The sequence below is a fragment of the Rhinoderma darwinii genome, chromosome 4, assembly GCF_050947455.1.
Source record: "Rhinoderma darwinii isolate aRhiDar2 chromosome 4, aRhiDar2.hap1, whole genome shotgun sequence".
Taxonomy (NCBI): domain Eukaryota; kingdom Metazoa; phylum Chordata; class Amphibia; order Anura; family Rhinodermatidae; genus Rhinoderma; species Rhinoderma darwinii.
The window spans coordinates 2,648,362-2,667,184 of NC_134690.1; the positions used below are offsets into that span (position 1 = coordinate 2,648,362).

General features: G+C 47.4%; 1 protein-coding gene across 1 annotated transcript in view; it reads right to left on the reverse strand.

Annotated features, from left to right (window-relative positions):
* LOC142758995 (vomeronasal type-2 receptor 26-like) overlaps positions 1–18,823 on the reverse strand; it is an 85,812-nt gene that overhangs the window by 24,727 nt on the left and 42,262 nt on the right. Inside the window, exon 10 of the mRNA XM_075860767.1 lies at positions 5,129–5,272. Within this exon, the coding sequence (XP_075716882.1) occupies positions 5,129–5,272 (144 nt within the window). The remainder of the gene's footprint in view (positions 1–5,128; positions 5,273–18,823) is intronic.

Sequence of the window (18,823 nt, forward strand, 5' to 3'; positions counted from 1 at the left end):
CTCTTCATGAGGATTAAGCCATTCCTTTTTTCAGGTCGACAAGTTATCTTTGGAGGGGACTTCAATACTGTCGTGATGCCCCGAGATAGAGGAGGTTCCGGAGATAAAAAATTGACCTATGATAGTGTAGCATTAAAAAATATAGTTAGCGATGCTCGCCTGGTGGATATCCACATCAGGCATACCCCAGGCCACTCGGGTTTCACCTATCGTAGGGGTAGTTGTAGGTCTAGGATAGACAGGTTTTTTTTTTTGAAGGAGGAAGCCATCTCTTCACCAGTGTCCGTTGTTGTGGTGGAGTTCTCCGATCACTGTATGATTATTTTCTCTTTGAACATTGCAGAGTCCCTCCAGATGGGAAGAGGTATATGGAGGCTGAATTCTACTCTCTTGAAAGAAGCGGAGTTAAGACAGGCCTGTGAGGATTTTCTTCAGAGCCAGGTACCTTTCTTGGATCTCAGTGGTACTAAGTCTGAGTGGTGGGAGTTGTTTAAAGGCCGGGTGGCAGGATTTTTCCGCAGGCTCTCGAGACTCAGGTCCATGAGTAGGTACCGCCTATATCAGGAACTGAGGAGGAAACTCGAACATCTGGTCTCAACCGGGGGTAGTGGGGAGGAGATCTCCGCGGTGAAAGCTTTGATCAGGAGGTGTCAGTATGATAGGCATGCATTTTTAGGTCTTGAAAGGGATTTTGGGAGGTACCGCTCGCCAGACCCCTACAGGAACTGTAAGATGTCAGTGAGTCGTAAGGTTGTGACAGGACTGATTGATAGTATTGATAGTACAGGATCTCTGAAGAGATCCAAATCAGGGATCTTGGAGGTCGTCAGATCCTTCTACTCGCACCTCTTGGGGAAGCAAGATCCAAACCGAGATGAGATGTCGGCTTTCCTGGCTGAAACCATCCCTGAGCCAGGGGTAGACCCCTCTCTCGGTGTTTTGATAGACTCGATCAAGGAAGAGGAAGTGGGATTTTCGATTGATGGGCTTACCCTCAAAAAATTGCCAGGGCCGGATGGCTTAACATCCGAGTTTTATAAGACTTTTAAAGGAACCCTAGTTCCCCTCTTGACTGAGGTGTTTAATGAGTGCCTTTCCTCGGGTACTTTGCCAATGTCAAAGAGGAGGTCGGCCTTGATCGTTTTATCGAAGGGTGCTGTTTAATCGGCTGGTGAAGTTTGCATCCCAGCTCCTTTCGCCGGTCCAGCATTGCTCTGTTCCAGGCCGCAGCACATTTAGTGCTGTCCTCAGTGTCAGAGAGGCAGTGGAGCAGGGAAATTCTTGTCGGTGGGAGGGGTACATCCTGTCCTTGGACCAGGCCAAGGCTTTTGACCGGGTGGACCACGAGTACCTCTGGTCGGTCCTTCTGAGGTACGGCCTACCGTGGGGGTTTGTCAATTGGCTACAGACCTTATACACTGGGGCTGAGACTTTTGCGCTGGTGAACGGTTGGGTTGGAACCCCCTTTGAGGATGGGTCTGGTGTCCGCCAGGGTTGTCCCTTGAGCCCTTTGCTATATGCGTTCGCAATTGATCCTTTTCTTAAAAGGATCGATCGTGGGCCATTGGCGGGAATCGGGGCCGGCCTGGAGGGGCCGGAAGTCACTCAGAGGGTGGTTGCGTCCGCAGACGACGTCTCCATTTTTGTCTCCTCGAGAGGGGAGGCAGAGTGGGTGATGTCGGAAGTGGAGCGTTACTCATTTGCATCTGGGTCCAAGATCAACCGGGATAAGTGCAAAAGTCTATGGCTGGGAGGAGGAGATCCTGGTTTTGATCTCCCGGACACCCTTCCAGAGCCTCAGGGGTCTGCTAAGATCTTAGGAGTCGAATTTGGCCCGGGTGATTACCCCAAGAAGAACTGGGAGGATAGGCTGAATCTAGTTGCCCAGAAGGTCGACCAATGGAAGGGTTGGTCCTTAACCCTGAGGGAAAGGGTTCACTTGGCCAAGGCCTACCTGGTGCCCATGTTGCTTTACCTGGGCAGTGTGTGCATCTTGCCAGAACCTCTCTGGACTCGGGTCTATAGCCTGTTCTTCCAGCTGTTATGGGGGAACAGGCTCAACCTAATCAAGAGGGAGGTTACTTACCTACCAAGGACACTAGGCGGGTTAGGTATGGTTAACCCGGTGGTGTTCCTAGTGAACACCTTTGTTAAGATCAACCTGGCAAACCTCTGGCAAGAGAGGGCTCCTTGGTGGATATCCTCCTGCAGGGGGTGGTTTCGGCCTTTCTTCCAGGAATGGGAGAGAGGAGGGCAAGTGAAAGACCTGCGTACACCTCACGGACATCTCCCGGCTTATGCCACCCTGGCGCTGAAGATTGTTCGCCGGTGGGGTCTGGAGGTGTGGGAGATCAGGACCATGTCGAGAAAATTTCTTGACAGGAGGGTCCTGATGACCCACTTCCAGAAGCCCCTGGCGCTCAAAGACTGCCCAAGTAGTGACCTCGGGGTGGGATTAAAACTTTTAAATTCAGCGAGGATTCCCCAGAAGTTTTGGGATCTGGCTTGGCGTTGCTTCCATGGGAGACTGTATGTGAGGGACAATCTAAAGTGCAGAAGCTCTGATGATCGGGATTGCCACCGGGAGGAGTGTGGCGGAGTGCTGGAAAGCATGGAGCATTTCCTGCTTCATTGCCCTTTCAATACAGAGGTATACAAAAGGGTGGGAGCCTCCATTGGTTGGCCAGGCCTAACCAGCCTCTCCTATGCTGGGTGGGCCTATGGAGTGTTCGGAGACCTCGGTGGTAGGGACCATTGCACCTTGTTTCTAGTCAGTATAGTGGTCAGGCACTTTATGTGGAATGCACGATGTCTAGTTTCTACCCAGAAGAAAATCCTCCTAGTGGATGAGGTTGTTAGCAATATCATGGGTGACCTGGTGAAGGTGCATTCTTTGGAGGTTGGCAGATTTGGAGCATCCAAAGCCTCTCGTCTTTGGAGGGGCTTTTCCTTTTGGGTGCCTTAATGTGTCTGCCTTCATGAGGGAGGGGGAGTCGTCACCGGTGCTCAACTGGAGGTGGGGGTCTGCGTTCCGCTGAGGCACCAATAAAAAATATAGCGATAGGACTCGGAATAAGGGAAAGGTGAGGGTCAGCATAGGGTCAGCTTTCAATAGGGTCAAGAAAGGGTTAGTAATAGGGTAAGGAGATAGGGCAAGCGATAGGGAGGGTGCAGCGGTGGACGTGGTACCTTGGCCTCTGGGGGGGAGCTGGGGGGGGGCTTTCCCTTCTCTCTATCTGGTGATGGGCTAGGTAAGCACTGGAAGATTTTTGTTTTGTTTAGGATTGAAATGGCAGGAAAAAGGTTTACAAGCGACCGAACTTGGTGCTTTCGGGTACGGTGTATTTTGTATATGGTTTGGTATTTGGACAGGTTGGTGACGTGTATTGTATTATAATGTAGAAATGTTGTTAGAATAGGGATAGACTTAAGGGGGTTAATAGATAGGTTGGGAGGGGGTCGGGGGGGGGGGGGGTTTGCCTGACCGAGCCCCGGACTATGCGGACATGGGAGGACATGGGGCGGGGGGCTGGGCTGGGGTGTTGGGTGTGGTGGTGGGGGCCAGCATCTGGACTATGCGGACGTGAGAGGACATGAGGCGAGATGCTGGCTGGGGTGGTGGAGTTTAGGTAAGAAGGGTAAGGTTAGGGAAAGTCAGGATGTGTATAGTGTGATTAAAAAATATATATATATAAAAAAAATAAAAAAAAAATTGGGATTAGTATTATTATATTTTGGATTTTTGGGGTTATTATTATTATTATTTTATTATTATTATGTTGTTGTTTTATTATTATTATCATCATTATTATGTTGTTTGATTATTATCATCATTATTATGTTGTTTCTTTAGGCCCTTGGTTGACGCGGGTCGGGGGATTTTCTGTTGGTACTTTTGATTACGTTTATATGATGTTTGTATATATTCTAGTTATTGTTTAGTTTCGGATGAAGTGTAGATGTAAGTATATAAGAGTGGGGTGTATGTGGCCGGGTCTGGTATCGTTTTCTCTTCTCATATACAGAGATGTATATAAGAAAATTTGTTTATAAGAATTGGGTTGTGACTTTTTGGTTATATGGAATTAGTTATGTATTTGTTTTTCAGTTTATGTTTTGTAAATTTATATAAAATAAAGAGATACAGGCTATACCTCAGGATCAGTACAGGATAAGTAATGTAATGTATGTACACAGTGACTCCACCAGCAGAATAGTGAGTGCAGCTCCGGAGTATAATACAGGATGTAACTCAGGATCAGTACAGGATAAGTAATGTATGCACACAGTGACTCCACCAGCAGAATAGTGAGCACAGCTCTGGAGTATAATACCGGATATAACTCAGGATCAGTACAGGATAAGTAATGTAATATATGTACACAGTGACTCCACCAGCAGAATAGTGAGTGCAGCTCTGGAGTATAATACAGGATATAACTCAGGATCAGTAGAGGATATATAATGTAATGTATGTACACAGTGACTCCACCAGCAGAATAGTGAGTGCAGCTCTGGAGTATAATACAGGATATAACTCAGGATCAGTACAGGATAAGTAATGTAATGTATGTACACAGTGACTCCACCAGCAGAATATTGAGTGCAGCTCTGGAGTATAATACAGGATGTAACTCAGGATCAGTACAGGATAAATAATGTAATGTATGTACACAGTGACTCCACCAGCAGAATAGTGAGTGCAGCTCTGGAGTATAATACAGAACATAATACAGGTTCGGTCCTCGCTGCTTGTTGTGTGTATCCGCCCTTACAGTCATATGGTTCAGTTACACTGATTGTAGAGCTGTCATTACTTATTTTCTATTAGTCAGACCTAAAAAGTGAAGTAGGAGGCAGTTCCTTGTAGTGATCAGTGGAGGTCACATCTCATGGACCTGGTGACATTATTACCAAGAAAGGTAAGAAGCTTTCCACCGTAGAGTCCAAATATATGTCAGATATTTGTGTTGAGGCAGATAAGGATATGGTGAGTGATTGAGTAGATCATGGGGGAGCTCGGCATTTAACCACAGGACTGTCAGACTCCTGCACCAGGTGCCAAGACCAGTCTGTCCGGTAAAGTGCTCCATCTATGACTTGTTGAATTGGTTCCTGTTTAACTCACCTGGGACGGGCACTGTGCATGTTGGTATACAGCCGCGGATGCAGCACTTCTGGTCTTTAGGACAGTCGTTGTCCTTCTTGCACTTTCCAGCAGGAAGTGGAGTCATGCAATTCTTACCTGGAGTGGGACAGCTTCCAGGTTTATCTGTAATAGAAGAGGTAGTAGTATCACAGACTTCTGTCATGGGATGATGCCGCTACTGGCCTCTTACCAACCATGATCCCAAAAGTAAGAAATATCACAAAGTTAGTGAGACTGAGGGAAAATTGTCCCATCTATGGCCGGATTTACTCTTTATGGCAGGATTTACTCTTTATGGCCGGATTTACTCTTTATGGCCGGATTTACTCTTTATGGCCGGATTTACTCTTTATGGCCGGATTTACTCTTTATGGCCGGATTTACTCTTTATGGCCGGATTTACTCTTTATGGCTGGATTTACTCTTTGTGGACATAACCAGTTCTCCCAGATTTCAGAATCTATTTATTTCCCCTATCTAGGGCAGTAGAGCCTCCACAGCTCTAGCATTGTGGACCACTGCACCCACACACACAATTAACCCTCACTCTTCCATGATGGTCTGAGCTGTCCATTATTTCATTGGCTTCCTCTTAGCTTAGATTGCTCATAGGTGGAGCCATTTTTGATATACAGGAGATAATAGGATCTTCTAAAGGACGGAGGTGATCGCTCCTGCCCACTGATGAGGACTGTGAGGTCCCACTGACTGGACTTAGGGTTCATTGAGGTATTGGCCGGTGTCCTGTGTTTCGTTTCTAACTATGGGAGACAGGGTTTATTTTATACCAGTGATGACATATTATAAAGGTGTTAGATGGTGGAGATAGACTTGGAGACATAGCAGGGTACACTTCAGGATAACACATTGATATCCCGGTCTCTGCTGATTGTAGACTACTGTAAATCACATCCGCAGGTGCAGAGACCGGGTTATCAATGTCATCTATCCAGTTTATCTAGAACGGCCGCTCATTATACAGTAGATGCATGAAAACTGTGCTGCTCATAGGTGTAATGTTATAGACTGAGATTTGTGACGTTATTTTCTATGCAAGTAATTAGTGCTCCATGTGCCATCTAGTGGCCAGTGTTAGTAATTTCCTCCTTTGTAATTTCTTGTTTTCCCCACCCATGAGCAGGTGAAAAGCATTCTGGGAAGAAGAAGGGCAGTCTCTTCTATATCTGCTCAGAGAGAGGACCATTTTGATTCATTCCATCCCTCTCGTCCAAGTATAGTCGGTAAGCAGATAGATGGTTTATATTACTGGCTGTCAGCAGCCACAGGAATACTGTTAGGACAGTATTCACTCTGTTACATGGGACTGTAATATATCAGTTGGTGTAGTTGTGAAGCTCGGCCTAGCCTCATGGTCGGCCATGTCTGGTCCTATACTGTATTTGTACTGCCATACACTGTTCATACTGTACTATAACTTATCTCTACTGTTTACTTGTATATAGGCTTAATATATGTCAGCCTGTTACCTGTATATGTAGTACATTTATTCAATGTGCCTTGTTCTTATGTATTGCTGTAATCTAATGGCATGAATATTCTTGTTTGTTCCTCAGTTTTACCCTAATCCTACGACCAGTTAATAAAGCTACAGACTTTCAACCAGTCTCATTTATTGGCTAGTAGGAGGGTGTTTAGCTGCCTGTCGAGCTCCACATAGACCCCGGGGGTGCGTGAAGTGGGGGCAGGACAAAAACCTTCTCCATATCCTCTGCTTCTTCTCTGTTCCATGAAGCTATTGGGCTGGGTTCACACTGAGCATTTTTCTTGCATTTTTTTACATGCATTTATTGTTGCGGTTGGTAAAGCATGTCTCTCAATGGAAGTTCATCAACCAGAAAAAAACAAAACAAAATGCACGGTGTGAACCCAGTCTTAGGGCAAGACAGGATTATAAACCAATGACACACTCATTTATCGCACGCCGTTTTCCAGTATTATGATTGGTGGCATTGGATGTTACTTCTATTTTAAATGGATTCATAAAAGTCTAGACATCTAGATGTAAGTACAGTAAAAAATAGTCTAGTACCGTGTTAGCCAGAGACAATATGAAATGTTAAATACTTTTGTGTCAAAAAAGACAAATGTATAATAGGTCTGATACCTTTATTGGCTAACCATAAAAGTTCTATATGTGGCTTTCAGAGCACAGAGGCCCCTTCTTCAGGCAGTTTACAAATGAATGACTTAGAAAAAAGCACAACATTTAGATGTTACACAAAGACAATTAGTACATGAAGTGATACATCATTAAGATAAGCCTGGGCCATAAAACTGAGGTTGTAGGGGTGATGACTTAGGAGTTAAGGCATCTGGAGTCAGTCTGATGGGGGACGTGACGTGTGTCCATGTAGTGGCTCATAAATCCTGGTGTTAGATTGAGGCCTTGTGTCAATGACTGGAATTTTATCATCATCTTGAATTCCCAAATTTTTCTTTCTCTGTTGTTTTTAAAATGACCCTTCAGAATGAGTACCTTTAAATCTGCCAAACTGTGATCAGGTCCAGAGAAGTGTTTTCCCCCACGGGTGTATCCACCTCCTGTTTTATTGTATGTCTGTGAAGATTCATCCTGGTTTGTAGTTTTTGTATTGTTTCTCCAATGTAGATTCCTTTATTGATGCCCCTTGTACACCGGATCATGTTCACTACATTGGAGGATGTACAGGAGAACGTGCCAGTGATTTTATAGTCCTGCTGCGTGTTTGGTATCTGGATGGTGTTTGATGACCAGATGTTGGTACAGGTCTTGCATTTTCTACTGTTGCAGGGAAAAGTGCCAGTCTCTGATGGTGGTGAGAGGGCACTTCTGACCAGGAGATTCCTTAGGTTTGGTGGTTGTTTGTAGGCAAGGAGTGGTAAATCTGGGAATATTTCCTTCAGTTTATTGTCTTTGTTGAATACAGGTTGGAGATCAGCAGCAATTTTCCTCAAGATGTTCATTTGTGGGTTGTATATGTGTGTTGTATAAAATTCCAGTCATTGACACAAGGCCTCAATCTAACACCAGGATTTATGAGCCACTACATGGACACACGTCACGTCCCCCATCAGACTGACTCCAGATGCCTTAACTCCTAAGTCATCACCCCTATAACCTCAGTTTTATTGCCCCGGCTTATCTTAATGATGTATCACTTCATGTACTAATTGTCTTTGTGTAACATCTAAATGTTGCGCTTTTTTCTAAGTCATTCATTTGTAAATCAGCCTGAAGAAGGGGCCTCTGTGCTCTGAAAGCCGCATATAGAACTTTTCTGGTTAGCCAATAAAGCTCTCATACCTATTATACATTTGTCTTTTTTGACACAAAAGTATTTAACATTTCAGATGTAAGTACAGAAAGATAAGAACAAGCCCATAACAACTCTGCCCATCGTAAATCATGGGACGGGGACATGGCATGACTATTATTGAGCCCTATCATAAGAAACGAGCCAAGCTCCTTAAGACTGTATTCACACAGTGCGGTTTTGACGCTTTTTGTGCTGCGAGGTCAAAATAGACACTGACACAATGCAGCCATTTTTACTGCGGTTTCCATGCTAACTTCAAAACCGTGCCAATTGCTGTAAAATTCCATGTGTGTTTTCAGTGCAGTTTTTAGTAGCGCGTGTGAATACACCCTTAGACTACAGAAGAGAAGATCGCTTTTCTCACCACCGCCTAGAACTGTTAGTGAAAATTGAAACCGGCCGTACACATGAGATAACTATTCCTGACAGAAATTTTCTCCTGACTACACTTATATATTCATGTACACTAAGGGAAAGGCAAATAAGCTGCTGCCTGTCCTCTCCAGACCCCTGACAGCAGCTAATCTACCGCAAGAGCAAAGAAGCGAGAAGTTGAAATTCAAACTGACCAATTTCTCATTCCCTAGGAATCAGCCCAACAAAATCATGTACTAGGGCGTTTAGTAGCAGAATAGTGAGTGCAGCTCTGGAGTATAAAACAGGATATAACTCAGGATCAGTACAGGACTAGTAATGTAATGTATGTACACAGTAACTCCACCAGCAGAATAGTGAGTGCAGCTCTGGAGTATAATACAGGATGTAACTCAGGATCAGTACAGGATTAGTAATGTAATGTATGTACACAGTAACTCCACCAGCAGAATAGTGAGTGCAGCTCTGGAGTATAATACAGGATGTAACTCCGGATCAGTAATGTAATGTATGTATACAGTGACTCCACCAGCAGAATAGTGAGTGCATGTAATGACCGGGGGGTAGGGAAACGGACAAGTGAGCCCTAATCTACCCGCCACTCTGTCCCTGCCTACTTGCAACGACCCGCCCTAGGCGACGGGGTACAACTGGGCGGCGGTCCCTGCACTCAGTAAGTGCACGACAAACATACAAGGGAATACAAGCAAGGGAAAGGGGCAGTTGCCCACGGCAACACCGTGAGCAACCAGAGTGGTGAACGAGCCGAGTCAAGCCAGGAGTGTGCGAGGTACCAAACGAAGAGCAGAAGAGTAGTCAGTAAGCCAGGGTCTGTATGGAGCAGGAACAAAGTAGAAGGAGCTGTAGCTGGGCCAGGAAACCACACGAAAAAGAATAACAAGCAAGGAGGAACAGGAAATGCAGGTATAAATAGACAGAGGGCGGGAGCTAGCTGAGTCTGGCCAGGCTGCGATAGGCTCTCCCACTCCTAAGCCTGCCAGCCTGAGTGGAGGAAGCTGGAGTCAGTCTCAGGGATGAAGATTCAGGTGCTGACTGATTAATTAAGGGAGTTAACCCCGAAGCTGTGCCTGGCAGATCCTTTACAGTGCAGCTCTGGAGTATAATAATGTAATGTATGTACACAGTGACTCCACCAGCAGAATAGTGAGTGCAGCTCTGGAGTATAATACAGGCTATACCTCAGGATCAGTACAGGATCAGTAATGTAATGTATGTATACAGTGACTCCACCAGCAGAATAGTGAGTGCAGCTCTGGAGTATAATACAGGGTGTAACTCAGGATCAGTACAGGATAAGTAATGCAATGTATGTACACAGCGACTCCACCAGCAGGATAGTGAGTGCAGCTCTGGAGTATAATACAGGATGTAACTCAGGATCAGTACAGGATAAGTAATGTAATGTATGTGTAATGTCGGGGTAGGGAGACAGACAGCTGAGCCCTAATCTACCCGCCACTCAGTCCCTGCCTATTTGCATGGCCCATCCTAGGCGACAGCGTACAACTGGGCGACGGTCCCTACGCTCAATATGTGCACGACAGACAAACAGACAAGGGTACACAGAAGCTAAGGGAAATGGGGCAGTTGCCCATGGCAACACCGTGAGCAACAAGAGTAGTGAACGAGCCGAGTTAAACCAGGAGTGTACGAGGTACCAATTGCAGAGCAGGAGCGTAGTCAGTAAAGCCAGGGTCAATATGAAGCAGAGGTCAGTAATATTAGCAGGAACAGCAGAGCCAAGAAAAAAGAGAGAATCACAGGCAAAGACAAGAAGCAAATTAAGGTATAAATATACAGAGGGCGGGAGCTAGAATCGTCTGGCCAGGCTGTGATAGGTTCTCCCACTCCTAAGCCTACCAGCCTGAGTGGTAGCAGATCGAGTCACTCTATCAGACTGATTAACCACGGGCGTCGACACAGAAGCTGCGTCTGTCAGATCCTTTACAGTACCCTCCTTTTAGGAGGGGCCACTGGACACTTCCTAGGTGGACCAGGTTTAATGGGGAACCGAAGATGGAACCTCCTGAGCAATACCCCAGCGTGAGCATCCCGGGCGGATACCCAAGTCCTCTCCTCAGGCCCGTATCCTCTCCAATGGACGAGGTACTGGAGGGAGCCTTCGACCATCCTGCTGTCCACAATCCTGGCCACCTCAAATTCTACCCCTTCAGGGGTGAGAACAGGGACCGGAGGTTTCCTTGAGGTAACCAAGGACGGAGAGCAGCATTTAAGCAGGGAGGCATGAAACACGTTGTGTATTTGAAAAAGACGGGGGTAACTCAGGCCGGAAGGAGACAGAGTTAAGGACCTCAATGACCTTGTATGGCCCTATATACCGGGGAGCAAATTTTGGGGACGGAAACATAAGGCGTAAATTTTTTGAAGAGAGCCACACCAGATCCCCGACCACAAACAAGGGGTTAGCAGAACGTCTTCTATCTGCCTGAGTCTTTTGTATGCTCTGGGACGCCTCTAGGTTCTTCTGAACCTGAGCCCAGACTGTGCACAGTTCCCGATGAACGACATCTACCTCGGGATTGTTGGAACCATCAGGAGAAATGGAGGAGAACCGTGGATTAAACTAAAAATTACAGAAAAAGGGGGAGACCCCTGACGAGTTACTGACCCGGTTATTAAGGGAAAATTCGGCGCGGGGAATGAAGGAGACCCAATATTATTGACAGTCAGAGATAAACCACCTTAAATATTGTTCTAGAGAATGATTAGTCCTCTCAGTTTAGCCATTAGTTTCAGGATGGAAGGCCGTGGAGAAGGAGAGATCAATCTCCAACTTTTTACAGAAGGCTCTCCAAAACAATGAAACAAATTGTACGCCTCTGTCAGAAACATTATTGACAGGAACCCCATGGAGATGCAGGATGTGTTTGATAAACAAGGTAGCTAACGTCTTAGCATTGGGTAGTTTCTTGAGGGGCACAAAGTGGCACATCTTACTGAAGCGGTCTACTACAACCCACACCACCGACTTGCCTAAAGATGGAGGCAGATCGGTGATAAAATCCATGGAGATATGGGTCCAAGGTCTCTGGGGAATGGGCAAAGAACATAGTAAGCCCGCTGGTCAGGACCTGGGAGTCTTGGACCTAGCACAAGTTTCACAAGCGGCGACATAGTACTTAACGTCTTTAGGCAACCCAGGCCACCAATAGTTTCTAGCAATGAGGTGCTTGGTACCCAGGACGCCTGGATGGCCAGATAGTGCAGTCATTATTTTCCCTGAGTACCCTTAGCCGGAATTGCAGGGGAACAAACAGCTTGTTCTCAGGAAGGTTCCCGGGAGCTGAATGTAATGGCAGGAAGGAGGTGAAGGGAAAGTGAGCCCTAATCTACCCACCGCCCTGTCCCTGCCTACTTGCAACGACCCGCCCTAGGCGACGAGGTACAACTGGGCGGCGGTCCCTACGCTGTCTAAGTGCACAGGAAAACAAACAGGGAACATGCAAGGGAAGGGGCAGTAGCCACGGAACGCCACGAGGAAACGGAGCGGCGAACGGACAGTCAGGACCAGGACCAAGTGAGTACACCCAAGCGGGCAAGGAGACAGAAGCAAGCCAGGGGCAAAGCAAAGCAGGTCAAGTAGAACTGCAGCAAGGCAGAAGCACGGCAGAAGCAGGCTGGAGCAAGCAGCAGTGGGGCCAGGAATCCAAAAGAATTACAAGCACTGAGGGAGAGAACAGGGCAGGTAATAAAGGACAGGGGGCGGAGCTAACTCCGACAGACCAGGCCGCGATAGGCTCTCCCACTCCTGAGCCTGCCACCCTGGTTGGTGGGAGATGGTGTCAGTCGAACAGGTCTGGCCTCAGGTGTGGATTGATTAATCCCAGGAGTATACCTAGATGAAGTACCTGGCAGATCCCTAACACTGAACCTTGATCAGCCGCAATTTCGGAGACTAAGTCAGAATCAACAGAGGATATTATTATACCTGGGAGCAAAACACAAGCAGGATCTTCCTCCGAAGGAGGGCTGGCCATGAAGATACTCGACAGTGCATCAGCTTTAATATTTTTAGACCCAGCCCTATAGGTGACTAGAAAGTTGAATCTAGTAAAAAACAACACCCATCGAGCTTGTCTCGGGTTTAGCCTCCGGACATATTCTCTAGGACACCCAGATTCTTGTGGTCGGTAAAGACTGTTACCTGGTGCCTAACCCCCTACACGAAGTGGCGCCACTCTTCAAATGCCCATTTAATGGCAAAGAGTTTGCGGTTGCCCACGTCATAGTTACTCTCAGTGGGCGAGAACTTCCTGAAGAAGTAGGCACAGGGACCGAGAAGGGTGAGGGACCTGGTACCCTGGGACAAGAAAGCACCCACTCCCACCTCGGAGGCGTCAACCTCCACGATGAATGACTCCATTTGGTTAGGCTGAATCAGCACTGGGGCCGAGATAAAGCACTTCTTAAGGACCTCAAAAGCCTGGACCACCTCCGGAGTCCAGTGGAGGAGATCAGCACCTTTGCGAATAAGATCCGTAAGAGGCTTAGCGATGACCGAGAAGTTAGCAATAAATCTCCTGTAATAATTAGCAAACCCCAGGAAGCACTGTAACGCCTTCAGGGAGGCAGGTTGGACCCATTCAGCCACAGCCTGAACCTTGGCAGGGTCCAGGCGGAATTCATTAGAAGTGAGGATTTGACCCAAAAATTGTATCTCCTGTACCCCAAACACACATTTTTCGGTTTTAGCAAGGAATTTGTTTTCCCTAAGGGCCTGGAGCACCTTCTTGACATGCTCAATGTAGGAGGACCAGTCCTTGGAAAACACAAGTATGTCATCAAGGTACACTACAAGAAATACCCACATGTAGTCTCTTAAAATCTCATTTATGAAATTCTGGAAGACTGCGGGAGCATTACACAACCCAATGGGCATGACGAGGTATTCGAAATGACCTTCGGGCGTGTTAAACGCAGTCTGCCACTTATTCCCTTCTCTGACTCGGATAAGGTTATAAGCCCCCCGAAGATCAAACTTAGAGGACCATTGGGCCCCCTGAACCTGATTGAAGAGATCAGGAATCAAAGGAAGGGGATACTGGTTACTTACAGTGACCTTATTCAAGTCTCGGTAAACAATGCACGGCCTAAGACCACCATCCTTCTTCCCTACGAAGAGGAAGCCAGCACCTACCAGAGAAGTAGAAGGGCGAATGTAACCCTTGGCCAGGCATTCCTGGATATACTCTCTCATGGCTTCACGTTCGGGACAAGAGAGATTAAATATCCTACCCTTAGGGAGCTTAGCCACTGGTACCAAATTGATTGCGCAATCGTATTCTCTATGAGGAGGTAACACTTCGGAGGCCTTTTTAGAAAAAACATCAGCGAAATCCTGAATAAACTCAGGTAGAGTGTTCACCTCCTCAGAGGGAGAAATAAAATTAACAGAAAAACAGGATGCCATGCATTCATTACCCGATTTAGTAAGATCCCCAGTATTCCAGTTAAACGTGGGATTATACATCTGCAACCAGGGAAGGCCTAAAACTAAATCGGACGATAATCCCTGCATCACCAGTACAGAGCACTGCTCCAAATGCATGGAGCCAACAAGGAGTTTAAAAACAGGGGTATGCTGTGTAATATAACCATTAGCAAGTGGAGTGGAGTCGATACCCACTACCTGGACAGGTTTAGGCAAATCAATCAATGGCATAGCTAGAGACATAGCAAATTCCACAGACATGATATTAGCAGAAGACCCTGAATCCACGCAGGCACTGCCGGTGGCCGACCTACCCAGAAAAGAGACCTGAAAGGGAAGCAAGATCTCATATTTACAGGAAATACCTGTGCGCCCAAGTGATCTCCCCGATGGTCAATTAGGCGCGAAAGTTTTCCGGATGCTTATTCTTACGCCTAGGACAGTTGTTCACTTGATGCTTGTCATCCCCACAGTAGAAGCAGAGATCATTCTTCCTGCGGAGCTCTCTACGTTGTTGGGGAGACACGGAGGCCCCGAGTTGCATTGGTTCATCCGAGATTTCTGTGGAAGAACGAAGCTACGGAACCTCGGGAGCCATCATGGGGGAGCCAGAGGAGAAGGCACAAAAACGTTCAAGTCGTCATTGTAAAGGATCTGCCAGGCACAGCTTCGGGGTTAACGCCCATAGATAATCAGTCTGCACCTGCTTCTATGTCTGTGAGACTGACTCCATCTTCCACCACTCAGGGTGACAGGCTTAGGAGTGGGAGAACCTATCACAGCCTGGCCAGACGGAGCTAGCTCCCGCCCTCTGTCTATTTATACCTTCCTTTCCTGTTCCTCCTTTGCTTGTGATTCTTCTCGTTTGGTTTCCTGGCCCTGCTGCAGCTTCTTGTACCATTGTCCTTGCTTCATATTGACCCGGCTTGCTGACTGCTCTTCTGCTCTGCGTTTGGTACCTCGTACACTCCTGGTTTGACTCGGCTTGTTTACTACTCTTCTGCTCTGCGTTTGGCACCTCGTACTCTCCTGGTGTAAAGGATCTGCCACAACTTCTGTGTATACGCCCATAGGTAATCAGTCTGCACCTGAGTCTATGTCTCTGAGACTGACTCCAACTTCCACCACTCAGGCTGGCAGGCTTAGGAGTGGGAGAGCCTATCGCAGCCTGGCTAGACGGAGCTAGCTCCCGCCCTCTGTCTATTTATACCTGCCTTTCCTGTTCCTCCTTTGCTTGTGATTCTTCTCGTGTGGTTTCCTGGCCCAGCTACAGCTTTTGTCTATTTGATCCTGCTCCATACTGACCCTGGCTTACTGACTACTCTCCTGCTCTGCGTTTGGTACCTCGTACACTCCTGGTTTCACTCGGCTCGTTCACCACTCTTGTTGCTCACGGTGTTGCCGTGGGCAACTTCCCCATTTCCCTTAGCTTGGTGTACCCTTGTCTGTTTGTCTCGTGCACTTACTGAGCGTAGGGACTGCCGCCCAGTTGTACCCCGTCGCCTAGTGCGGGTCGTTGCAAGTAGGCAGGGACAGAGTGGCGGGTAGATTAGGGCTCACTTGTCCGTTTCCCTACCCCCATCATTACATAATCACAAGCCCATATACCTAGTCTACCCTGGTCCCTGACTCTACTATGGACCCCCTTGAGACCCTGGCCCAGCAAATGCAGGGTCTCTCCCTACAGGTCCAGGCCCTGGCTCAGAGGGTCAACCATCCTGACGCTACCATGGTAGTGCCTCTCACCTCACCTCTTGAACCCCACCTCAAGTTGCCTGACCGGTTCTCCGGGGACCGGAGGACTTTTCTCTCCTTTCGGGAGAGTTGTAGGCTCTACTTTCGCTTAAAGCCTCATTCCTCAGGTTCTGAGAGCCAGCGGGTGGGTATAATTATGTCCCGGCTCCAGGAAGGGCCCCAAGAGTGGGCCTTCTCCTTGGCTCCTGACGCACCTGAAAGTTCCTCCGTTGATCGTTTCTTTTCTGCTCTCGGACTCATTTATGACGAGACTGACAGGACTGCCTTTGCCGAGTGTCAGCTGGTGACCTTATATCAGGGTAAGAGACCTGTTGAGGAGTATTGTTCTGAATTTAGGAAGTGGTGCGTAGCTTCTCGGTGGAATGACCCTGCCTTAAGGTGCCAGTTTAGGTTGGGTCTGTCGAACGCCCTGAAAGACCTGCTAGTTAGCTATCCCTCTTCTGACTCCCTAGACCAGGTTATGGCTTTAGCGGTACGACTTGACCGACGTCTCAGGGAACGACGACTTGAACGTTTTTGTGTTTTCCCCTCTGACTCCCCCATGATGCCTCCCGAGGTCCCGTTGCTTCGCTCTTCCACGGAAGACTCGGAGGTACCTATGCAACTCGGGGCCTCCGTGTCCCCCCGACAACGTAGAGAGTTCCGCAGGAAGAATGGTCTCTGCTTCTATTGTGGGGATGACAAGCATCAAGTGAACACCTGTCCTAGGTGTAAAAATGAGCAGCCGGAAAACTTCCACGCCTAAGTGATCATCGGGGAGGTCACTTGGGCGCACAGGTATTTCCCGTAATTATGAAATGTAATAAAATCTTGCTTCCCTTTCAGGTCTCTTTTGGTGGTAGGTCTGCTACCGGCAGTGACTTCGTGGATTCAGGGTCTTCTGCTAATATCATGTCTGTGGAATTTGCTATGTCTCTAGCTATGCCTTTGATTGATTTGCCTAAACCTGTCCCGGTAGTGGGTATCGACTCCACTCCTCTTGCTAAGGGTTATTTTACACAGCATACCCCTGTTTTTGAACTCCTTGTTGACTCCATGCATTTGGAGCAGTGCTCTGTACTGTTGATGCAGGGATTATCGTCCGATTTGGTTTTAGGCCTTCCCTGGTTGCAGTTGCATAATCCAACGTTTGACTGGAATACTGGGGAGCTTACCAAATGGGGTAATGAATGCTTGACGTCATGTTTTGCTGTTAATTCTATTTCTCCCCCTGAGCAGGTGAACACGCTACCTGAGTTTGTTCAGGACTTCGCTGATGTTTTCTCTAAGGAGGCCTCCGAAGTGTTACCTCCTCATAGAGAATACGATTGTGCTATCGAATTGGTACCAGGAGCTAAGCTCCCTAAGGGTAGGATATTTAATCTTTCTTGTCCCGAACGTGAAGCCAATAAGAGAGTATATCCAGGAATGCCTGGCCAAGGGTTACATTCGCCCCTCTACTTCTCCGGTAGGTGCTGGCTTCTTCTTCGCAGGGAAAAAGGATGGTGGTCTTAGGCCATGCATTGACTCCAGTAACTTGAATAAGGTCACTGTAAGGAACCAGTATCCCCTTCCTTTGATTCCTGATCTTTTTAATCAGGTTCAGGGGGCCCAATGTTTCTCTAAGTTTGATCTACGGGGGGCGTATAACCTTATCCGCATCAAAGAGGGGGATGAGTGGACGACTGCGTTTAACACGCCCGAAGGTTATTTCGAATACCTCGTCATGCCCTTTGGGTTGTGTAATGCTCCTGCGGTCTTCCAGAATTTCATAAATGAGATTTTAAGAGATTACCTGGGGGTATTTCTTGTAGTGTACCTTAATGACAACTGGTGTTTTCCAAGGACTTGTCCTCCCACATTGAGCATGTCAGGAAGGTGCTCCAGGTCCTTCGGGAAAACAAACTGTTTGCGAAAACCGAAAAATGTGTGTTTGGGGTACAGGAGATACCATTTTTGGTTCAAATCCTCACTCCTCATGAATTCCGCATGGGCCCCGCCAAGGTCCAGGCTGTGGCGGAATGGGTCCAACCTGCATCCCTGAAGGCGTTACAGTGTTTCTTGGGCTTCGCTAATTATTACAGGAGATTTATTGCTAACTTCTCGGTCATCGCTAAGCCTCTTACGGATCTTACTCGCAAAGGTGCTGATCTCCTCCACTGGCCTCCTGAGGCTGTCCAGGCTTTTGAGGTTCTTAAGAAGTGCTTTATCTCGGCCCCGGTGCTGGTTCAGCCCAACTAAATGGAGCCATTTATCGTGAAAGTTGACGCATCCGAGGTGGGAGTGGGGGCTGTCTTGTCCCAGGGTACCAGGTCCCTCACCCATCTCCGTCCCTGTGCCTACTTCTCCAGGAAGTTTTTGCCCACTGAGAGTAACTATGATATTGGCAACCAAGAACTCTTAGCCATTAAATGGGCATTTGAAGAGTGGCACCACTTCCTGGAGGGGGCTAGGCACCAGGTAACGGTCCTTACCGACCACAAGAATCTGGTTTTCCTAGAATCTGCCCGGAGGCTAAACCCGAGACAAGCTCAATGGGCGCTATTTTTTTTACCAGATTCAACTTTTTGGTTACCTATAGGGCTGGGTCTAAAAATATTAAGGCTGATGCACTGTCGCGTAGCTTCATGGCCAGCCCTCCTTCGGAGGAAGATCCTGCTTGTATTTTGCCTCCTGGTATAATCATTTCTTCTATTGATTCTGATTTAGTCTCTGAAATTGCGGCTGATCAAGGTTCAGCTCCCGGGAACCTTCCTGAGGACAAGCTGTTTGTTC